Source organism: Podarcis tiliguerta (genome assembly GCF_965153285.1).
Source record: "Podarcis tiliguerta genome assembly, chromosome: 3".
Taxonomy (NCBI): Eukaryota; Metazoa; Chordata; class Lepidosauria; order Squamata; family Lacertidae; genus Podarcis; species Podarcis tiliguerta.
In genome coordinates this window covers 105,897,021-105,922,113 of record NC_139536.1, presented here as the reverse complement: position 1 = coordinate 105,922,113, position 25,093 = coordinate 105,897,021, and the positions used below count along the sequence as shown (strand labels likewise).

At 41.5% G+C, this 25,093-nt stretch overlaps 1 protein-coding gene across 3 annotated transcripts in view; it reads left to right on the top strand.

Moving 5' to 3' along the window:
• PLCB1 (phospholipase C beta 1) overlaps positions 1-25,093 on the top strand; it is a 455,632-nt gene that overhangs the window by 412,245 nt on the left and 18,294 nt on the right. The window contains exon 32 of one of the 3 annotated variants that reach the window (XM_083431905.1): positions 15,900-15,965. The exons of the other annotated variants lie outside the window; for them this stretch is intronic. Within the exon in view, the coding sequence (XP_083288031.1) occupies positions 15,900-15,941 (42 nt within the window). The 3' untranslated portion in view covers positions 15,942-15,965. The remainder of the gene's footprint in view (positions 1-15,899; positions 15,966-25,093) is intronic. 3 annotated transcript variants of the gene reach the window in all.

Genomic DNA, 25,093 nt, shown 5'->3' with positions numbered 1-25,093 from the left:
CATTATTACATCCATCATAACTTAATTACACTGTTAAATTTACCTTAATGCTGCCGGCGTTTTCAGCTGTTCACAGTTATTTCCCATATATTCAATAAACATTTTCCAATCTTCTCTAAACATATATTCTTCTTGTTCTTTTATTCTATATGTTAAGTCTGCAAGCTGCGCATGTTCTGTCAAATTCAGTTGCCATTCTTCTTTGGTTGCGACCTCGCTCGCTTTCCAATTTTGGCTTAACAAAACACAGGCTAACCTTTTTTGACACCTGGGAATTTCAGTCTGCATTATCCCCAACAGAAAGGACTTGTGGGCGGGCGTGTTGAAAAGTACTTTTAAACATTTTTTTTAATTCATTATGGATCGTTTCTCAGTATTCTTTTACCCTTTTACAAGTCCACCACATTTGAAAGAACATTCCCTCTACCTCTTTGCATCTCCAGCACTTATCTGATTCAGTCTTATACATCTTAGCAAGCCTAAAGGTAAAGGTAAAGGGACCCCTGACCATTAGATCCAGTCGTGACCGACTCTGGGGTTGTGCGCTCATCTACTTTACTGACCGAGGGAGCCGGCGTACAGCTTCCGGGTCATGTGGCCAGCATGGCTAAGCCACTTCTGGCGAACCAGAGCAGCACACAGAAATGCTGTTTACCTTCCTGCTGGGAAGGTACTTGTACTTTGACATGCTTTCGAACTGCTAGGTTGGCAGGAGCAGGGACTGAGTAACAGGAGCTCACCCCGTCGCGGTATTCGAACCGCCGACCTTCTGATCAGCAAGTCCTAGGCTCTGTGGTTTAACCCACAGCGCCACCCGCGCCCCACCTTAGTAAGCCTACTCTGAGTTAAATACCAGGTGTTAAATACCAGCTCTCTTCTTTGCTTGCTGCTTCTCTGCCCATATTTTGCTGCTCAATTCAGTGTGGCCATTTTGCGCACCCATGGCTACTGTCCACCTCAGTCAGAGAGAGAGGCTGTGCCTACAGCATCCTGCATGTGCTCACTGCTCTTAAGAAGGAGGCTGTACTCACCAGACTCTTGCTTCTACCTGCCTCCATGAAAGAGGAAGAGTTGTGCGACCACCAGTTGTTTGACCAATGTGCTCCCAAACTGCCCATTTGAAGGAGAGACTCTGGCCATTGTGACCTCATGCTTTGTATCTGAAGAAAAGTGACTGGCCATTGTGACCTCATTCTGATGATACTTCATTGAAGGAGGGTGAAATTGCCCAGTATACCCTTTCATAGGTGCTGTCTCCTTAAAGCTGGGGAGAGACTGCCATGCCCACACTGCCAACAAATACAAGAGTTCCTGTATCCCAGACCAGACAGGGTGTTTTTAAACTGTTTCTCGCTCTTGCATTGTCTCAAATTTAAGTTGTCCCATTCTCAGGCAGTGTCAAGGTGTCAGTTTTGGTCTAACAAATCCAGCAGAAAAGAAGAGGACATACCCCAAGGGTACTTGAAATATATAACCTACTTTGTGTCTTTTTTATGTTTTTATTCAAAGAATTTCCACAAGTAACAAAAGTTTTTTAAAGTCATATTGAGTAGGGAGAATGGTCCCATCTTCTTGTTCTTTCCCCCGAGTCGTTCATGTCTAACTTCTGTCCGTCAAGAGATCTAGGCACATGTGGAGAATAATTCATTCCTTTGCCCTCTTGGTTAATGCATGCTGATAAATCTACCACACATTAACTTGCCTGACCCCTTTTTTGAACCAATTAATTATATTGTCCTTCACAAAACCCAGGAGGAGCAAGTTCCACAGTTGTACCTCTCTTCACATGGCCTCTAGGCTTTGAACATGTTTTTTGTTTCCTTTCCACCTTCTTCCTAATTTGTACGTCCTGTCATTTGTAACATCTGTCTCTATATGGGGGAAAAAATCTGAATTTTCCCTCTTCAGGTGAAAGAAATTATGAAAAGGCTAATTACTAGAGTGGTGTAGAGCCTTCAGCAGGTAGATTAGCACATTGATTTTACTGCAGCATTAGGCAGAAGAGAGAGAGTGAGCTTAATTCTTGCTTTTCATGCTTATATCTTGGAGTAGAATGTGCTAATAGCTTCAAGTGATTTCTTAACTTGGGCATATGTGTGTATGTAGAGCTATTGAGGCCAAACTAGATGATGTGGAGGCCTTCTGTTTTTATTTTCACTTTAACGTAGCCAGGAGAGACTCCAGATTTGATCACAGTTGAAAGGCTGAAGAGGATGCTAAATCCTTTCCACACAGGCTGTTTTCCCACTCATAATTTCCACATGTTGGGCAATTAGGACTCTCTTCTCAACTTAAGATGTATTGCAACTAGCCAGTGATTCAGACCGCCTCGAAAACAGTGAGTCAGGCCCCAAAAGAATCTACCCTGAGCTGCCATTCTGGGATGAGTCGAGGACAGGGGTGTAGTCTAACATGGGCAAGCTCAAATTCCAGGATCCGAGGGTTCCAGAGGCAGGTGAATACATGGATAAAGTTTCTGAGCAGGCAAACAGAGGAACCAGAGGCAAGGACATTGTCAAAATCAGCCAGGGGTCAATATCTGAGTCAGCAGTATCATTTGCAGGAGGCATGAAAATAGACAACCCATTGCTGGCCATATGGCCAAGTTAAAAGGTTCCTGTAGTCTTCAAGCATCTTCAGGGCATGAGAGAGACCATTTTCAAAGTTTAAAATGGGGGAAAGTCTTTTCCAAACCCTCCTCAAATACTTCATGGAAATTTCTGGAACATCCACCTTTTCATGGGGGTGAATTGTCCCTCAGAATGAGGGGATTCTAGCCAACATTATTCTGCTTCCAGTATTCACTCATGAATGCATTCAGTTTTGTTTAAATCTGCATCGGAATTTGCATTTAAATTGTATGTGTGTATATATTTGAAATTTATTTTCTTTTGAAATGTGTTCACCTCAAATTTATTTCCTTTCAAAAGAGCATACTTGTTAACATATTTTATGCACTTTTGAACCATCAAAATTATTGGGGACTGCAAAAGCTGGTGCATAATGAGGTGCCAATCTACAGATTAGTGCAAACGAGGTTAGTTTATACTGGAATTATATATTTTTTTTAAATAATATTTTATTTTCCACATTCAATAAACAAACAGAAAACAAATCGACAAACACATCAAAAAGACAACAGCAAAAACAAAACAATACATACATTATACAAAAAGAAAAAAAAATGAAAAAGATAAGAATAAAAAAAAATTAAAAACAAATATTATGTCATTGTATTCTTCAGCATTAACTTAAGTCTGCGACTTCCCCATGCCTTCCCACTCTGTATTCTAGATCTTATATTCTGGTAGTAAACTCTTTCCCTCTGGCGTATCTTTGGTTCAGATTAATGTTATTGTCTTATTTATCTTTACATTTCCCTATGTCTTACTAAATATACTTTCTGTAACATTGTCGTTTTTATAATAACATTCTTGTACATTCAATCTGATACCTCAAACGTTCATAATTTTATAATGTTTCTGTAGATAATCTTTAAATTTCCTCCAGTCTTCCTTTACCATCTCTTCTCCCTGGTCTCTGATTCTGCCAGTCATTTCTGCAAGTTCCATATAGTCAATGAGCTTCATTTGCCATTCTTCCAGCGTGGGTAAATCCTGCGTCTTCCAGTATTGCGCGATGAGTATTCTTGCTGCTGTTGTAGCATACATAAAAAGAGTTCTATCCTTCACTTGAACCTGTTGGTTTACCATACCCAGGAGAAAGGCTTCTGGGGTCTTTCTAAATGTATATTTAAATATTTTTTTCAATTCATTATAAATCATTTCCCAGAAAACCTTGATCCTTGGGCACGTCCACCAAAGGTGAAAGAAGGTACCTTCTGCTTCTTTACATTTCCAGCATTTATTATCAGGCATATGATACATTTTTGCAAGCTTGACTGGTGTCATGTACCACCTATATATCATTTTCATTATATTCTCTCTTAAGGCATTACATGCCGTAAACTTTATTCCAGTGGTCCACAACCTTTCCCAGTCAGCAAACATTATGTTATGGCCAACGTCTTGAGCCCATTTAATCATAGCCGATTTCACTTCCTCATCCTGTGTGTTCCATTTCAGCAGCAAATTATACATTCTAGACAATATTTTTGTTTTAGGTTCTAATAGTTCTGTCTCCAATTTTGATTTTTCCACCTGGAAGCCAATTTTTCTGTCCATTTTAAATACCTCCATTATTTGATAATAATGGAGCCAATCTCGGACTTTACTTTTTAGTTTGTCAAAACTCTGCAATTTCAGTTTGGAACCATCCTGTTCTAAAATCTCCCAATACTTCGGCCAATTTGCCTCCATATTGAGTCTCTTTACTGCCTTAGCTTCCATTGGAGACAACCACCTTGGGGTTTTGTTTTCCAAAAGATCTTTGTATCTGATCCAGACATTGAACAGTGCTTTTCTAACAATGTGAATTTTGAACATTCTATGCACTTTAACTTTATCATACCATAGATATGCATGCCAGCCAAATGCATTATTAAACCCTTCTAAATCCAGTATGTCTGTGTTTTCAAGAAGTAGCCATTCCTTCAACCAGCAGAAAGCTGCTGCTTCATAATAGAGTTTTAGGTCTGGCAGGGCAAAGCCCCCTCTTTCTTTAACGTCTGTTAATATTTTAAATTTTATCCTTGGCTTTTTGCCCTGCCAGACAAATTTAGATAGATCTTTTTGCCACTTCTTGAAACAATCAGTTTTATCAATAATCTGCAGTGTCTGAAACAAAAATAGCATTCTTGGCAATACATTCATCTTAATTACAGCAATACGCCCAAGTAGTGAGAGTTTCAAGCTAGACCACGTATCTAGATCCCTTTTTATCTCCGTCCAGCATTTCTCATAGTTGTCTTTAAATAAGTTCCCATTTTTTGCTGTCATAGTTATTCCCAAATATTTAACTTTCTTCACTACTGTTAAACCTGTTTCTTTCTGAAACCTTTCATTTTCAATTTCTGTCAGATTTTTTGTCAAAACCTTAGTTTTTGTTTTATTTAATTTAAAACCTGCCAATTGGCCAAATTCTTGAATCAGTTCTAAAACTTTTTTTCCACTAGATTCTGGCTCCTGCAACGTCAAAACCAGGTCGTCTGCAAAGGCTCTTAATTTATATTGTTTGGCTCCGACCTGTATCCCTTTAACCAATTGGTCCTTTCTGATCATATTCAGCAACACCTCCAGGACCGATATAAAAAGTAGTGGGGAAATTGGGCACCCTTGTCGTGTTCCTTTTTCTATTCTGAACTCTTCTGTCAAAACATTATTTACAATTAATTTAGCTTTTTGTTCAGAATAAATTGCCCCTATACCATTTTCAAATTCTTGGCCTACCCCCATGCCTTGGAGATTCTTCTTCATAAAACTCCAAGAGATATTGTCAAAGGCTTTCTCCGCATCCACAAATATCAACGCCGCTTTTGTGTTTATATTTTCCTGTAAAAGTTCCAAAATGTCAATTATATTTCTTACGTTCTCTGATAGATGTCTTCCTGGGAGAAAGCCTGCTTGGTCTTTATGAATCTCCTCTATTAATACCTTCTTCAATCTTCTCGCCAAGATATCTGCAAATATTTTGTAATCCACATTTAACAATGATATAGGCCGGTAATTCCTAAGTTGATGTTTTTCAACGTCTGTCTTTGGTATAAGAGTCACAAAAGCTTCTTTCCACGATTCTGGAACCTTTTCCCCCTGAAGTATTTCATTACATATTTCTTTTAAGGGTTGAGTTAGCCAGTCTTTCAATGATTTATAATATCTTGCAGTCAGCCCATCAGGTCCCGGAGCTTTGCCTAGTTGCATATTTTGGATGGCACTCTCTACCTCTTGTTCTGTTATCCTGCTGCTCAGTTTAAGTTTGTTTTCTTGCGATATTTTTGGTAGCCCATTCACTTTCAAAAATTCTTCTATCTCTGTTTCTTTCTGTGGTTGTTGAGAGTAGAGCTTTTAAAAATATTTTTGAAAAGCACTCCTGATCTCGTTGGGATATTGCAACATTCTTCCTTCAACTTCCAAATTTGTAATAGTGTTCATTTTTTGTCTCTTCTTTATTTGCCATGCCAATAACTTTCCACACTTATTTGCCGAATCAAATGTTCTTTGTCTCATCTGTTTGATTTTCCATTCAATCTCTTGGTTTATTAATTGCATGTACTGTACTTGATACAACTTTATCTCTCTTAATATTTCCTGTGATTTTGGGTTTGTTCTCAATCTCTTTTCACCTTCCTTGATCTTGTCCAAAATCTTTTCTCTTTTTTCCTGTTGTAATCTTCTCTTGAGTGCATTTTGTTGGATCAAAAAGCCTCTCATAACCGCCTTACTTGCGTCCCATATAATTCTTTTCTCCACCGTAGTGTTCAAATTTATTTCAAAATAATCTTTCAGAGTTTTCTGGGCTTTCTTTACAAATTCCGCATCTCTAAAAAGAGAGTCATTCATCCTCCATCTGAAGGATCCAGTTGGTTGTAAGTTCATTACCATCTTAACAGCGTTATGGTCGGAGCAAGTCTTTGGGCAGATTTCCACCTTATTTATCTTTGGGGCCAGTTCTCTAGTGGTCCAAATTTGGTCAATTCTAGTCCAAGTCTTTTGGGCTTCAGAAAAGAAGGTTCCCTCTCTTTCCAAGGGATGTTTCGTTCTCCAAATGTCAATCAAGTCCAGGTTATCAGTCATTTCAAAAAAGGTTTTCGGTAGTCTCCCATCTTTGGTAACTACCTGTCTTTGTGCCTTATCCATATTCGTTGAGACTACTCCGTTCAAATCTCCCATTAGAATCACATTGTACTCCATATAATCCAACAATGTCTCATGCAATCTTTTAAAGAATTCTGATTTTCCTTCATTGGGCGCATATACGCCCACCATCAAATATTTCTGTCCATGATACTGTATTTCAATAGCCAAATATCTTCCTTGCTCATCTTTAAAAACAAATTTTGGTGCCAGGCCTTCTTTAACATAAATTACAACTCCTCTTTTTTTGACTTTGTCCGATGAGATAAATTCTTGTCCCAACTTTTTGTTAATTAAATTTTTTCTGTGAAGCCTGGTCACATGTGTTTCTTGCAAGCAAATCAAGTCCACATGTTCTTTTTTTAATATGTGAAAAATGGATTTCCTCCTCTGAGGAATGTTCAAACCATTACAATTCCAACTCAAAAGCTGCAGAGACATGTTGTATTATTGTTATTCTGTTCCTCCCGTTGCTTCTGGTAACTTGTCTTCTTCTGCTCCTGGTGGAATTATAAAAGATCAGATTCTTAAAGTATGCCTACACGGAGCCACCGTTTTAAGAAAGGTCTCCACAGTGCTCTACCCAATGGCACCTTATCATTGGCAAGTGCTTTTTGGCAAACGAAGGGTTGTATGTGAGCACTGCTCCTGGAGTAAATTTCACATTTTCTGAATTGTCACCTCCAGTTCAGACTCTCTCCCCCCCCCCCATTCTACCCACATTTTGTATGTTGGAGCTTCCTTCATGCAGTCATCTTTCTGAAAACGGATTTGCTGAAGTGATGTGAGCTTTTTTTGACAACGATAAATAGTTGCTAAGTTGAATGGAGGAGGAAATTAGTGGCTTTAGCACATACATACAAAACATTTTGATTTGTTTGTCATTCTCTTCCTTAATTAGTTACTCTTCAATCATGCTTTCCTCTTTGCTGCTGACATTTTGTCTGAAGTTTTATCAAGAATGGCATATCTCCCTCCCTCCCTCCCTCCCACCACCCCCTGTTTGATAAAATAAACACACTATTTTCCCATCTGAGAGCACTGAAAAATACTGAAAAGCAAAATCCATCCACCGTGGAGAAAAAGGGAGGATTTCTTTTTCACATGTTGCAAAATTGGCACGAAACCAACTGTAGGCAAGAGCCGTTTTAACCCACTTTTGTAGGTTAGAGAAACTATTTCACCCTTCCAAACATAGGACTATTTGTCTAGTTTGAACCATGACAGAGAAAGGAGTTTTGCTTGGGTTAATAGGAAATGTTTCCTACCATTGAAATGAACAACACCATCCTAAGTAATTGTATAGTCGTATAACTGAATGCAACCCCACCACCTGCACATGGTGGTGCAGCAAGTGTGTGGTGGTGCACACTGCTCTACCATTTTTTAGCATCAGACAGGAAACAAAGAAGCATTGATTTGTCAAGATCCTTATGGATCCTTACAAACATGCCTGTCTGGTGTTTGGCTTGGGCATAAGAAGCTGCCCTATATCAACAAAACCATCCAACTCTCTAGTCTGGTTGACAGCAACTCTGTAGGGTCTCAGAAAGAGGTCCTATGAGAATTGAATTTAGGACCCTTGGCAGACAAAGGATGTGCTACACTGCCCTTCCATACAGGTTGGGCAGGCTTGCCTCATCATTTACAACCTCTTGGGACTTTGCAATACCTGGATGCCACATCTGAGTTCCTTGGAGTGACTATGCTATGCTTCTTTAGAAATAGCATTGTTATTGACAGCTGATTCAGAACATGCATGCCAACAGATGTCTATTTGTCTTTCTGTCATCTTGCAAATATGCAGCAACCTTAAGCTTTCAGACTTCTTTAGAATGTTAAAAGCACCAACAGGTCTAATCTAGGAACTTCACAATTAACATCTTTTACAGAAAGGTTGACTTGCGATTCCTTTTGAAAGGATGTCCCTCAAGGAATGAGGGAGCATCACTTTGCCATGTGTTTTTATGCCCTTGAATAATATTTTTTAAAAAGAAAAGAAAGACAAGAGAAAACTGTTGGAATTATCATATTTCTACTGCTGGAACACTTCCATTCAGAATGCAAAATATGCCCACTACCTCTAAGCTAACTAAGAAAACAAGTTGCATTTTTATTCAAAAGCGTGGACGCTTTTACCAAGCATGAGGCAGCAGATTGTTAGGCATGTAAGTAGGTCAGACATTGTGTTGAATGATTGTGCTTCATCTTTTGCCATCTGGCAACATGAATCAATGTCAGCGGGATGCAAAATAGGACTCTGCAAAGGTGACCTTGGTGACAGGATTGGGCCATGGAAAACAGCCTGTTAAGAGGTTACCTGTATTTATAAGGACAAAAACCCCACCCGCTGCATGATGTATTCCTCCCAGTGAGCTGAAGCTCTCTGCAATCTTTGATCAGAAGAGGCCAAAAAATCTCTGATGCAAACAGTGTGGTCTGAGTAGAGTTCACTTCCAGCTTTCCCCAAACAATTTCAACCTCCTTGGGTAGGGGAAAAGAGTGTCTGAAAGCAATCCCTGGTCCACCATAGATTCTTGGTCTGCCTGTCTCTCTCTCACACACACAAACACACACACAACCTGTGTCCTCAAGTTGTTGAATAGGCTGAGTAATTTGGCCAGTGAGAATGACTCTCCCATCCACTTCAACAGGTTACTAAGCTGGAAGGGTTGTTGGGGCTATGCACATCCGAGACCTTTTTGCCCCAGACCTATCCTTGTTATCAGTGGAAGCCACTTGTGGGGGACCTTGAATTTCTGAGGAGATAGATGTGCAAACATGTCCCATTGCTCGGTCGCTGCTCCTGCCAACCTAGCAGTTCGAAAGCACGTCAAAGTGCAAGTAGATAAATAGGTACCGCTCTGGCGGGAAGGTAAATGGCGTTTCCGTGTGCTGCTCTGGTTCACCAGAAGCAGCTTAGTCATGCTGGCCACATGACCGGGAAGCTGCACACTGGCTCCCTCGGCCAATAAAGCGAGATGAGCACCGCAACCCCAGAGTCAGTCATGACTGGACCTAATGGTCAGGGGTTTCTTTACCTTTACATGTGCGAACCCAAGACAGGAACTTGGGGAAGTAACCCTCCAAGAGGAAAGGGAAGCCCTCCTCCGGAGGAACCACAGCACTTCCTCACTCACACCCTGTGCCCACTGGGTAAAGGTGAGATTTCAGCCCATTCTCTTGATATTCTGTGAATGAGTACACTGGAGAGTGTAGGTCAGGATATGAAAAGAGTTAAGACTGTAAATAAGGGGTGGCCTCCAGGTACTCCTGAACTACAATTCCCATATCCTTGACCACTTGCCATGCAGGCTGCAGCTTATGGGAGTTGTAGTCCAACACCTGGAAGGCAAGATGTTTAAGTGTGGTATGGAGTTATGGACATGTGAGAAAGGAAGACTGAAGGGGACTTGGAAGGAAAATAATGTATTTTTTTAAAATTTGTACCCTGCTTACTTATCTGACTGGGTTGCCCCAGAGGAAATCTGTGGCTACTGTGCTGCAGGTAGTAAGAAACTGGGAGTATCAAATTAATGGTAAGGACTTTTAAGTGGCAGATGGTGATTTCTGGAAAGAGTAGTAGCCAGATTCTGAATGCTGTCAAGGCATTTTATCCCATTAGCAAAGAAGACTCAGTCTAAAACATCTAACTGCAGGGGTGGAAGCCCTTAGTATCTAAAATAAGAACTTATGGGCTTTATTCAAGTACAGGCTTCAGGCCTTCAGAGATAAATTTGAAGTACTAATGACATCTCCACCTCTGAATCCTACACTCAATAATGTCTTTCACCATTACCATTCTCATTTAGAAACAACATCAGTTAAAGCAGTAGGCAGGGCCAGTCCAAGACATTTTGGCATCTGAGGCAAACCACAAAGGTTCCCAGCCAGGGAAGAAGGGTTGATTGAAGATCTACATTGGGATCTGCTGCCCCTGTAGATTTTGCCAGTGATCTGGATCTTAGCAAGACAGACGCTGACTCACTCAGACCCATATTTTAATCATAAGCATATACACAAATCCACAGGCTGGATTGTCTGATCTTTTCACACCACTACCCAACAAGTTCATGGATACAGAAAGAGCAATACTGTCTGCATATTTATATATACACATTCAAAGATGACTGCTGGCTGCTTTTCTCTGAGGTGCGACTGCATGCAAAGGTAGCCAGAGCTAGCTCAGCTTCTGCTTATTACTTAGAAAAAAAGGAATAATTCAAGGCAGCACACATTTTGAAAATGATTCACCAAGGTGCCTTGTGACTTGATTAACATTTGCCAACACTATCAGGATTTTGTTGTTGTTGTTTAGTCATTTAGTCGTGTCCAACTCTTCGTGACCCCATGGACCAGAGCATGCCAGGCACTCCTGTCTTCCACTGCCTCCCGCAGTTTGGTCAGACTCATGTTTGTAGCTTTGAGAACACTGTCCAACTATCTCGTCCTCTGTCGTCCCCTTCTCCTTGTGCCCTCCATCTTTCCCAACATCAGGGTCTTTTCCAGGGAGTCATCTCTTGTCATGAGGTGGCCAAAGTATTGGAGCCTCAGCTTCACGATCTGTCCTTCCAGTGAGCACTCAGGGCTGATTTCCTTCAGAATGGATAGGTTTGATCTTCTTGCAGTCCATGGGACTCTCAAGAGTCTCCTCCAGCACTATAATTCAAAAGCGTCAATTCTTCGGCGATCAGCCTTCTTTATGGTCCAGCTCTCACTTCCATACATCACTTCTGGGAAAACCATGGCTTTAACTATACAGACCTTTGTTGGCAAGGTGATGTCTCTGCTTTTTAAGATGCTGTCTAGGTTTGCCATCGCCTTTCTCCAAAGGAGCAGGTGTCTTTTAATTTCGTGACTGCTGTCACTATCAAGATATATCATTTTAATTATTATATTTTGTATTTCTGCACCACATCTTAGTTATTGTTCTGTGAGCCAACTATACACATACAGTAAAGCAACAAACAAAAATAAGATAGGATTCAGAATTGAACGTAAGCAAGCCATAGCCTGACAAAGACTCTAATGTTTTACTTTTTGGTGATGGTTGGCACTGAAAGGAGCAGCTGCTGTCAGCAACCATCGGCAGTTGGACTGCTTCTGTGTTGAATGTGGCCGTGCTGGTGCAGAACGACTATTGTAGATTCATAACAAAAATCCCCACAGTACCCAAGCTGCCTCTGTATCCCAGTTTCATTAGCACTGTTTCACAATGTGGGGTGCAGCGAGTGCTTAGGAGGTTAGGGACAAGTGAGAGGAGCAGGATTGATGTTCAGACTTGACAGAGGCAAAAAACAACAAAAAAGCCTGCAAAAGTGAGATTCTAAAGCTCCCCTTCATCTTAAATCCCCCCCTCAAATCTGTTGTACCAAACACTCTCCACTTTCATTAAAAGCTAAATTGGACCTCGTGTAGGCAGATGGGTTTGCTGTTTACGTGTCTGCCCTGTTCGTGTCTAATATGAGATGGGGGGGGGGGTACTTCTAACATCAGAAGGAAACACATAGGTGTGTGGAGCTGAATCCACCCGCATCGTTCCACTCTTTTCTCTCTGCCAAGTTTCCCACATCTCATGACGTCCCATGCATGTTTTTCTCATATATGCATGTATCTGAATATTCACACATTACTCTAGCCCTGCAGGTTCCAATACCGAACTGAGATGGAATGGGGCAGGGAGAAGCAACTGAAGTAATATATGGAGGTGATGCAGGGATAAGTTCAGCTTCCCTTAGCCACACACCCCTTTTCATGTGAAAAATAGACACAGTTGCACTCATTCATATGCAAACAGGGCATACGATGAAGGACAAACATGGCTGCCACACATATAAGAAACATTTCAGGTGATCTTCTGAGGCGAAATGGAGGTGAACTTGGTGACATATATAAACTTGCTAGGGAAAAGTGTGCAGTCACCTTTTAACTTGGATTCTGTCTTTTGTGTTGACTTACCTGCGAGTAAGCCCCGTTGAATTAAATAGGGTTTGTCTCTGTATAGACATGGTTAAGATTGTGCTGCAACAGATTCAACAATGGACCAGAAGTTTCTGACACAAATGCAAAAGGGTATGTAGCAATGGGATAATGTGATTTAAGAGTACATGAGGTAAAGGCACATCTGGAACACTTGCTTATGTCTAGAAATGGAAGAGTTAGATATTCTATATGGCAGGGATGACAACCTGTCTGGATGACTTCGGTTGGAGTCCAACTTTTTATCAACCCCAGCCAGCATGGCCAGCAGTCAGTTCTGACAACATCTAGAGGACCACAGGCCTCCCCTGCCCCACTGTATGATTTGTTTTTCCTGTCCCGTTTTCTACCTTGATAATATAAGCCTACTCTATTTTCTCTTGCTGTTGTTTAGTCGTTTAGTCGTGTCCAACTCTTCGTGACCCCATGGACCAGAGCAAGCCAGGCACTCCTGTCTTCCACTGCCTCCCGCAGTTTGGTCAAACTCATGCTGGTAGCTTCGAGAACACTATCCAACCATCTCGTCCTCTGTCGTCCCCTTCTCCTTGTGCCCTCCATCTTTCCCAACATCAGGGTCTTTTCCAGGGAGTCTTCTCTTCTCATGAGGTGGCCAAAGTATTGGAGCCTCAGCTTCAGGATCTGTCCTTCCAATGAGCACTCAGGGCTGATTTCCCTCAGAATGGATAGGTTTGATCTTCTTGCAGTCCGTGGGAGTCTCCTCCAGCCCCATAATTCAAAAGCATCAATTCTTCAGCGATCAGCCTTCTTTATGGCCCAGCTCTCACTTCCATACATCACTACTGGGAAAACCATAGCTTTAACTATACCAACTATACCAACTTAACTATACCAACTATAACTATACCAACTATACCAACCTTTGTCGGCAAGGTGATGCCTCTGCTTTTTAAGATGCTGTCTAGGTTTCTTTCTCCCAAGAAGCAGGCATCTTTTAATTTCGTGTCTGCTGTCACCATCTGCAGAGATCATGGAGCCCAACAAAGTAAAATCTCTCACTGCCTCCATTTCCTCCTCTCCTATTTGCCAGGAGGTGATGGGACCAGTGGCCATGATCTTAGTTTTTCTGTATTTCCTCTATTAATAAGATTCAGGGGTCTCATGAAACCATACTATCAGTGCTATTGTCCTGCAGGTGCACTCCATATTGAAAATGATAGAAGTATAATATCCTTTGTGCAATAATGTAATAATATGCATATTGTGGAAACAGTAGCATCTGTGTATAGTAAAACCAATAAAACGTGCTCATTTAAATTACCCTCTAATGTGTCTCTAAGGAAGAAAGCCAAGAATGACTCATATAACTTTTTAGTTAATGGGAAATGGAATATGTAATTGCTTGTTTTACTTAATACTACTTTTCTGTTGCCTGAAATGCACTTGAGTTTATTTTAGAACTTACCTTCTCAGCTGAGCAAGTGCCAAAGCACAAAGAATAATTTTAAATAAGTAGACAAATCAACAGCTGTGCTGTCGTAAGGGGTCCTAGCGATGCTTGATATGAAAAAAAAAAAGGTTGTGTAATTCCTGTGTGCATGATAGGACTTCCTTTGTCACCAATCCAAGCACTTACTTACCATAGATAGATTTAAGAGGGAGTTAGACAATTCATGGAGGATTGGTCTGTCAGTGGCTATTGGTTATCATGCAGCCAAGTAGAACCTCAATGCTCACTTACTAATCTTTGTAATAAAATGTTACATCTTATTAAGATACTTTTATTGGAATTTTCAGTTTTATTTTGAGCAGCTTTGGACATGTTGTTGTAAAGAAGAAGAAGAAACAGCAGCTTTGTATAGATTTCATTTTCCAGCAAGAATAGGAAGGGCAGCAGTCAATTTTAGACTTCCTTAATACGTACACCGTCATACACTGTGTTTTCTGTTTAGAAGATTGTTTTTTTGAAATGTCAAGGACAGACCTTTTAAAGTCAAGAGGCTAAAGATGGGAGTCCAAGATGATTCGTGCTTCTAAATTAGTCATGATCCCTGCAGCTCCAATTGACATAATGTCAATTTCAGGCAACAGGAATTTAAAGAAAATGCAGTAGGGTCAAGTAGCCTTTACTCATTTATTTTTCTTTTCATGGGATGCATAACTGGATTGGCTTGACGTGTATATATTCATTACCATATAGATTCATTTTTTAAAAAAAGAAAAGAAAGAAGTTTATGCACAGTAAGGGCTGTGTGTGTTTTATTAGTTTTATTAGTTTATTAGATGTTATGGTTGCAAAACTATTGAGTTGGCTATTCCCAGCTACTGTTCAATGTGCCCCCAAAGTTTGCAAAACTAGTATGACAGAGACCATGGCAATATACAGCTTACATACAATAAATAATTAGATCATGATAGAACATGATAGAACATCACAGCTACAGCTGGTGCAATGAAGCTTTTGTTTGTTCACATGACTTCCCTAAACCATGCCAGTCGAGGATGGAATTGGGGAAGGGCCATTGCTCAGTGGAATAACAAATATTTTGTTTGCAAAAGGCCTCTGGCTTCAGTCCCTGGCATCTCAAAGTAGAACTGTAGGTCTTCAAAGGATCCCAAAGTTGGTAAAATGTAGTCTACCTTTATTATTTCTACCCAAATAATACCGACACATAAGTAAACCAGGCATTCCTATGTTCCTACTCCAGATTTATGACGAAAAATTTGTTTCTATAGAAGGTATTCTTTCCAAGAACTGCCCGCCCTTAGTAGTCCTTGACTTTACCTGTCCAAGAGCACAGCCTCTGACTTGGCAATCAAAATGATGGATGGTTATATCGTCTACTGTGGAGATTGCCATTATCCCCGGGGCAGGGGAGGTATCTTCTTTCCTGTTGAAACTATTCTCTCTGCACTCAAAAATAGATTTGTAACTTGAAGAAAGCGCTGTCACACTTTGATGAGTTAGAATGGACAGAGCAGTTTCATTGCTTGGATATGCATGCCAACCAGAGACACGTCGAAGAGGTGGCATTAAAGATGCGTTCAATGACCTTTTTGTTGTTTGTTAAGCACAATGACGAAATATATTTTATTATTATTATATCTATGTTTGTGTGTTACTAGCTGTTTTGTTTAAAATGTCATATTCTAGTTTAGAGCATTTGCCATTCTCCTAAAATTAAAACGATCCTTGGTTTTGTTTTAAAGAGCATAGAAGAACCAGAAGTAGAGGAGGAAAAACAGAAGTAGAAATGGAGTATGAGACTAGTGAAAGTGAGTGAAACATTTGCCTTTCTTCTTTAGCAAAACTAACAACTCTCATTTTGTACATATTGGTAGGAATCCTAACATAATAGCCATTGATTCATCCAATTCCTCCCTCCACCCCTAATACGCACCTTTGCATGTTTAAATCCCTGATGTTGTTTGTTGGTTACTTGACAAAGTCTATCACTGATTATTCTATTATTTTTTCTGTTAAGAAACTTGTGCTGTTTTGAAGTTCCACTGCCTGCAAACTTCAACGCTTCTGTTAATTCCCACCTTTACAGTGAGCAATGCACGGTATAAATGTATGCAATTAATGATAATTAAGAGGGCTGTGGAGGGCAGGTAGAATTGAGATCAGGAGTATTAATGCTGTATGGCCACGAACTTTATAATTACGATTTTGTTCCCACTTCAGACAAGTACTTGAAATGGTGAAAAGGAAACTTGGAGGTCATATCAAGTTAGCATTTTTGAAGTGATTGTGTGAACTCTGAGTATCAGACTAGGACCTGGGAGACAAAGGCTCACATCCCCACTTGACCCTGAAACTTACTGGGTTACCTTGAGCCACTCACTGCCTCTCAACCTCACCTGCCTCACAGGGTCGATGTGCAAAAGAAATGGGCTACCTGTGGATAGAATTAATAGGTAGGCTTAGAATAATTGATGAAAGTCACTTGCTAAAATATTTTGGAATCAAATAATCTGGAATAGAGCAGCCCAAGGGAACGAGAGATGTCAGAATAGAAGAGAGAAAGAAAAAGCATGTATAACAGAAGCAAGGAAGTCCTGCGAAACAGGGCTTTCTGCATTTTGAAATGAGAATGAAAAATCTCCAGAATGTCTTGCTAGGAAGACGGAACTCTCAAACCAGCACTTGAAACTGGTGTTGTTGTGTTTTGTTGCTTTGTTTTAAATAAGCCAAAAACATCACTATGCTCTGTAGTTCAGTGCCTTGAAACTGGAAAATAAGCGGCTCAGCGCAATTTAGACAATGTTGACATCAGCTGCATGCTACTTTACTTGCAACACTGCCCTTCCATGAAAATAGAGATTAACATTTCTACTGTATGTATCCCAAAGTAATTTGCATACTAACAAAGCATGGCACCCCCATGGTAAAGTAAGTCCTTGCTTCACGTGATTTTGAAAGCCCTTGATACCTAACCCATGACACACTGAGTAGCCATGATTTGGCCCCGACGATTATGGAACGGTTTCCTTGTGACTAGTCCTCTTTTCGTAATGTACTGCTGGAGATGCTCTGCTTGCAATTACCAGATGGAATGGCATTAAACTTGTCCTGTCAGGGCCCCACTCAGTGATAGAGCATATCTTTGCATGTAGGCATTTCCTATGTTCAGGCAATGATATGTCCACTTTTGAAAGGATAGCACAGCTGGTAAAATCTCTCCCTGAGACTAAATGGTGATGTTCAATGCGAAATTACCTAATTCGGTATACAAACGTCTCCATCTCATAGCGATGCAATGAATCAAGTGCTGTTTCTCATGAACTTTTCTTTCAGAGGAAGTCTGAGATTTTCAGTGCCGGATTTATGTATAAGCTAAACAAGTTATAGCTTAGGGCCCCACTCTCTTGGGGGTCCCCCAAAAAAAATAAAGGAAAAGAAACCTGGATGTAGATTTCCAAAATATAAGATAAAAAGCAAATAAAATAAAACCTACATACGGCAACAGTGTTTTGTGTTGTGTAGGCTCCTATTTGCTATGTGCAAATGGCTTTAAATAACTATTAGGTCAATAAATTACCATATAGCATATATTCAACACAAGAAACAGTGACAATTTGTTGTTGACAAAGGACAGCTGGCCATATAAAGGGCCCCATTACCTTCAGTAGCCTCATCAGTAGCCTTTAGGGCCTCATCAAACCTAAATCCGGCCCTGGAGATTTCGCACGCATACAGTCAACATTCAGCAGACCAGGTGCCCCAAGGCAACTGGCTTTGCAGGTTAATTGCACAGAAGCTTTTGGGACAAGTCCATGTACCAAAATGCACAAAAATGTCTATTTTAGGATGAAATACATTGAGATAAAATGATAGTTAAATGTGTATGTTGGCTTAAGTACGAATTTTAATGCAGAGCTATTGTTTGTTTACAAATAGATAGATAGATAGATGATAGATAGATAGATTAGATAGATTAGATAGATTAACTACATGGAATGCATTTTTTAAAAGAGCACATGTGAAATTGCATAGATGGATCTGCACTGCATATCTCAAGAGCTGGTAGTGGCAGTTATTTGCCATCTGATGGAGGAAACTCTGGCACATCTCATATAATGTCATTAGCCCTGCACGCTAATGGGAAAGGAGAAATGATCTGTTGATAAGAAAGCTTACAAAGAACTATAGCTCACTGGCAGAGCACATACCTAGGTTGCAAAAAGTCTCAGGTTCAGTCCCTGGCAACTCCAGGCAGGGTTGGGAGGGACTTCGAACTTAAACACAGGAGAACCATTGCCTCTCCGTGTTGACAATACTGAGCTTGATGGAGCAATAGTCTGACTTAGTCAAAGGCAGCTCCCTATGTTCCTAAATAGCTCAGAATACATCCTAATGCAGTTACTATTTATTTTCCAAGATAGACATTACACAGAAGCAAATTTGGGCTGAAACTCATTCTTCCCTAGGCAAGGGAGCACACACTGTTGTTTCCTGAGAAGAATCATTAATAGCTTGAGGGAACTGTTAGAAAAAGCTTCTCTTCCACCTTCCCTGAGGCTGCTTAAGACACGTGTGACTGACTGTGGAGCTTGTGCCATCAGCTTCCAGTCAGCTTCAGAAGGCTCTGCCTTCTACACTTTGTGTCATTTGTGTCATTTCTATCTTAGCCTTTTAAAATTGTAAACTACCTTGGGTGCCTTGGCAGAAAGGTGGAATATGAATGCAGTAAATAAATAAAAGCAGAAATAGCGAGCAATTTTAGAATAGCCTCAATTTAGAGGTGCCATGGGAAGCAAGCTAATATTTGAGGGGAACATGTGAAATTAATATTGAAACGTGTTTCAATGAAAAGTATGGCCATTTTCTTTCACATTTAATGCCAGTATATACTGCAAAATTCTTGTGTATGTCTATTCAGAAAATATCACATTAAATTCAATGGGATTTGCCCCCGATAAATTTGCATAAGATTGTAGTACTTAAAAGTGATTAACTTCTGTTCAGTATGTTTTATTATTTAATCTAAATTTTCGTTAAGCTGGATGCCTCACAGCTAGAGTGTGAGGAAGACTAAACATAACATAGCTTGTGTAAAAATAATAATAATCTGGAAATAATTTTGTGAGGGATTTCTTTTTGGTGAATACTAGTATTAATTTCTTTTGTGGGGAAGCAGTTATTTAGTGTAACACTGTCCACCACAGATAGAATAGGCTCCCCCCATCTTTAGTTTTGATTAGGTAGAAAAGGCACTCAGAAAAGGAAATCACAATTTTTTAAAAAAGAAGATCCAGCCAGAGCCTTTTGAATTCCACCTGACTTCTAGCTACACTCCTTGGTTTATTTTTATCCTATTAGCAAGTCAAAGGAGTCCCGCAGAGCTGACAGAGCCTTTACCAGCATCCTTAAGCAACTGATGGATGCCTCAGAGAACAGCCAAGCCATTTCCATGATATATTTCAGTAGCAAGAAGGTCTTCATAAATATATTGCATGGGGAAATCAGCTGTGCCTTTGCACTGTGCCTTCCACTGCTCTCTCAGTTGCCCTCCATGTTCCCAGGCGAAAGGTGACAATATCCCCCCCTGCTTCTGGTCAGGAAGCAAGCAAGGATATAGATAGGAGGGGCAGGAGAAGCTCAGCTACTTACCACAAATGCTCATGTGTAGAAGAAACCAAGCCCTGATCCCCATCACAAGAAACTAAGCAAATTTTGCACAACCCAAACTACTGGAGCCTGACCCCCTCCTCTGGCAATCTGCACAGAATTTTGCTTAATGGTTGCCATGGATTTGATTTTAATGAATTTTAGAATGAATGTTTTTAGAATGTTGGATTATTTTGATTGTTGTTAGCCGCCCTGAGCCCAGCTTCGGCTGGGGAGGGCGGGATATAAATAAAAAATTATTATTATTATTATTACATATGAGCAGTGCTCTTTTTCAGGACTTTCAATTTCCAACACTAGCTAGCTAATTTCCAACACTAGCTAGCTAATTTTCCAACACCCAATTTCCAACACTAGCTAGCTAAGTCCACAAGCAGGGCATGAAGGCAACAGTCCTCTGCCTTGCTGACTTCCTCTAGCAACTGGTGGAATAAAATGAACTTGCAAGGTAGCAGCCATTGAGAGGCTTCTCTTCTAGGAATGCATTCAGTCCCCTTCAAGAAGAACATGTAAGCCCCGACGACCATCACCAAATTCTGTAACGGTTCATTGTTTGAAGAAGTGCTATTGTTTATGTCTCTTGGACTCACTTGAAAGCTTCCTTACAGAAGTTTCTGCATGCAAGGAACCTCAGGATCTTCCTCCCAAATAGATCCACATGTGGTTGGGGATTGCTGGCCATAACATAATTACCTGCAGGCTGATCAGCTTTCCCACATGATTGGTGCATGCATTTAGGGAAACATACAGGGAGTGTACATGTAAGATGGTTTGGGCCATGAAGGTGTGTATGACACGAAGCTTTGAACCTCTGCGTTTATGGCCCTCCATAAAAAAATGTAGAAGTCTCTGTCATGAACACGGCTTTTCTCATAGTCATCAGGGCTGTGACATGTTCTGTGTTGTCGCTCCATATCCCAATACGTGTGTGACCAGCAGTAACATAAAACAAAGTGTGAAATGACAGGTGGGGAGGCACACGAGTCTCCTCTGCTTTGTTTTTAATAAGGAAAAATAATTTATTTTGGCATCAGCATCTAGTTTAGCATGAGTATGCTCTTCTAGCCTACATTTGGAAGGTAAAGGTAAAGGGTCCCTTGACCATTAGATCTAGTCGTGACCGACTCTGGGGTTGCGGCGCTCATCTCGCTTTATTGGCCGAGGGAGCCGGCGTACAGCTTCTGGGTCATGTGGCCAGCATGACTAAGCCGCTTCTGGCGAACCAGAGCAGCGCACGGAAACGCCGTTTACCTTCCCGCCGGAGTGGTACCTATTTATCTACTTGCACTTTGACATGCCTTCTGCTAGGTTGGCAGGAGCAGGGACTGAGCAACGGGAGCTCACCCCGTCGCAGGGATTCGAACCGCCAACCTTCTGATCAGCAAGTCCTAGGCTCTGTGGTTTAACCTACAGCACCACCCGCGCTCGCAGCCTAATGTGGACTGAGCCTGCTCAGTGGGCACAAAATGCTAACTGTTGGGGGGGGGGAATGGAAACCAGGCTCAGAGGAAATACGGCGAGGAGAATCATAGAAATGGCTGACTAGGGCACTCCCCACTGCAACATTTTGTTGCATGTCCCATTTGTCCTCCTTTAACTGCGGCTGGGAACCAGAGGAACTATAGGTTTTTTTAGGTGAGGGCTCTTTTCTTTTGCCCTACTTCCTTTAGTTCTCTTGAGCTCCTAGCTGATTGAACTGTGTTGGTGTCATGGTGCTGTCAGACAAGAAATGTCTAGAGGGAGGAATTAGCTCTTGATTGTCAAAAGTACACTTACAAGTTAGGAAAAGGCATGTCCATCTGTCCTAGGTGAAATATACTCAGAGTCGAGTGTGGATTTCATGCCCTTTATTCAGCTCAGAGTAGTGAGGAATGGAAGTTCCTCCGAAATGTCTGCTTTATATACATTATTTACACAATGGGCCCCACGTGATTGGCTAATTCTGGGATTCTCCTGTAGGCCAATCAGGTTGCGGATTCACTTCTGCCCGGAGTTGGATTGGGTGGCTCCTGCAGACCAATCAGACTGCTGCATTCTGGATCCTATTGTTCTAGGACCAATCAGACTGCTGCATTCTGGATCCTATTGTTCTAGGACCAACCAGACTGCTGCATTTTGGATCCTATTCTTCTAGGACCAATCAGACTGCTGCATTTTGGATCCTATTCAACTCAGCACATAACACTATGCCTCTCAGTTACTCCTAGGTGTGCATCCGATGAGGTAGTGGCCACAACAGAGAGGCCCACCCTCGACCTCATGTATCTCCCCCACCCAAGCTGCGCACAAGCAGGCAAAGACTCCACCTGCATTTAACCCATTTCTGGTCCTGTCTCTTCAATCCTCTCCTGATCCTGGGAGACAGTGGGGCAGGAGAGGTGGAGGTAGGAGAAGGTGTAGAAGCCCTTGACTCTAAACCAGCATGACCTCTCTCTCCCTCCTCCTTGCACCTTCACTCTCCAATCCTGCAGCTTCTCCTCCCTCTGCTTCCGGTCTCCCAGCTGTTTCACGCTCCCCCAGATCACTAATCCCTTCCTACAAGTCAGTCTCCAACCCCACTTCTCCTGGTGCCCACGTGGAGCTACCTTTGAAGGTGACTCGGAAACGACAACTAGTCCAGAATGCAGCAGCCAGACTGGTGACTAGGAGTCAGAGCTGTAGCTAAGTGATCTTGCACCCCTAGCAGAACCGTCCAGATTGTGTCCCCTAGCCACAGACAAATTAGCTCCTCTTTCTGCCTCTCCTCCAACCCCTAACCCCCCATTCAATTCCTCGCACACTTCACCTTGTAATGAATTCTTTCACAGAAAATCCAATACACATATTTATGGACATATTTTAAAGCCGATTTTGTGTCCCCTCACCTGCGCCCCTGGCAGGGGCCTTCCTTACCACCCCCTAGCTACGGCTCTGTTGGGAGTGGCTGCCAAGACCACGTAACACCGGTCCTGAAAGACCTACATTGGCTCCCAGTACATTTCTGAGCACAATTCAAAGTGTTGGTGCTGACCTTTAAAGCCCTAAATGGCCTCGGCCCAGTATACCTGAAGGAGCGTCTCCACCCCCATTGCTCAGCCTGGACACTGAGGTCCTCCTCCGAGGGCCTTCTGGATGTTCCCTCACTGTGGGAAGTGAGGTTACAGAGAGCCAGGCAGATGGCCTTCTCGGCAGTGGCACCAACGCCCCATCAGATGTCAAGGAAATAAACAACTACCTGACTTTTAGAAGACATCTGAAGGCAACCCTGTATCAGGAATTTTTTTATGTCTAATGTTTTACAGTTTTTTTATGTGCTGTAAGCCGCCTAGAGTGCCTGGGGAAACCCAGCCAGATGGGTGGGGTATAAATAATAAAATTACTACTAGTAGTAGTAGTATCAGTATCCAGCCACCACTCCTCAGTGTCCAGGCGGTCCCTGACAGTTGTCCAGTTTATAAATGCATGCAGATCATATTATTGTGGCCCCTAGCATTAATATGTTTACTTCTAGAATGTGGGACTCTGAGAATCAAGATACATTTTGCCACCAAGAGTCTCTCTTTGGTTATCCTTCATAAACAGCACTGCTTTGAAAATGATCTGGTGCATTGCTCTTCAGCTGATGGGCTGAGATAGCAGCACAGCACTCATACGACTATATGGTTAAAAAAAAAGAAGTTGTTCCCCGAAATCCATGTTTGTGCTAAAAGTGGGTCCATGGTCTGAAATGATCGCACAGTCATTCATTCTACCTGACATCTACAACCATGAATAAAAAGTTTTTAGAGGTGTGTTTAGAAAGTCCCATTCTTAAAAGGATTTCTATAAATGATTGTATGCAGTTGAGGATTAACTTGCTAGCTTCTGTAATACCCTTTAAATTATTTCCTGGGAGAGAAATATTTTGCACCTCTTAAAACACACACTTAACTGAGAGGGACAAAGTTGCAACCAGATAAATAAAAACTTTATGTAAGAAATTCTGGTATACTCCATGGGGGAAAGGTACTTTTTCGTATTTCAATCTTATTTCTAATACTTTAAGATGTGTTGACCTTGATTGTCATGACCTAATCATGCATGTGGTAAATTTACCTTGACCAGAGTTGCAAAAGAAAAATGCAATCATTTTTTTTTAAAAAAAAAAACTTATTTGCATAACTTAAGCAATTAAGAAATAACCACTTTCTACAGATTTGGGAGGATTTTATCTATGCAATTAAATTTCAGTAACAAGGAAACATATGTTTTATTAGAGAGGACATGGAGCCATGCCTCTTTCATATGTGGGCTTCATTCTGCTTTTCTTAATCTCAAATGGGATATGATACTGAAGCACAATATGTCCCCAACATCTTTACAAAAAATGCACCCCTGGTTTATGCAAAATTAAAATGGAAGACTGGCTCCAGGGAGGGGATTATTAACTGCTTGTATCCTGTGGGACATGGGTGGCACTGTGGGTTAAACCAGAGAGCCTAGGACTTGCCGATCAGAAAGTCGGCGGTTCGAATCCCCGTGACGGGGTAAGCTCCCATTGCTCGGTCCCTGCTCCTGCCCACCTAGCAGTTCGAAAGCACGTCAAAGTGCAAGTAGATAAATAGGTACCATTCTGGCGGGAAGGTAAACGGTGTTTCCGTGCATCGCTCTGGTTCGCCAGAAGCAGCTTAGTCATGCTGGCCACATGACCCGGAGGCTGTACGCCGGCTACCTCTGCCAATAAAGCGAAATGAGCGTGGCAACCCCAGAATCGGTCATGACTGGACCTAATGGTCAGGGGTCCCTTTACCTTTACCTTTACCCTGTGCCGCTGTCTGCTGAAGATTAGGTCTCTCTCTCTCTCTCAGACACACACACACACACACACACACACACACACACAGTGCTGCTGCTTTGACAAATAGCATCTGAGATAGGATTTTCAGCATAATTGTTTCCCTTTGTGCCATTTCTTTTTTAAGGCACTCGCCACCTGCGCACCGGCCTCCCTCTTTTGTCTGCAGACTCCACAGATATATTTTGTAGGCTGAAGGAGGGGGGGAGTTGGAAGGGGTAGAATTTTGCACAACAGAACAACATGTGTAGTTCAGCCCTTATAGGAGCACATCATCTTCTGAGCTTTGCCTAAGTAAGGGCACTTAAATTAAATAAGAGCCACAGTAAATGTCATGATTCAAGCAGTATGTGGACCGAGAACTCCCAGAAGTGCAAGCTGGATTTAGAAGAGGCAGGGGAACCAGAGACCAAATTGCAAACATGCGCTGGATTATGGAGAAAGCTAGAGAGTTCC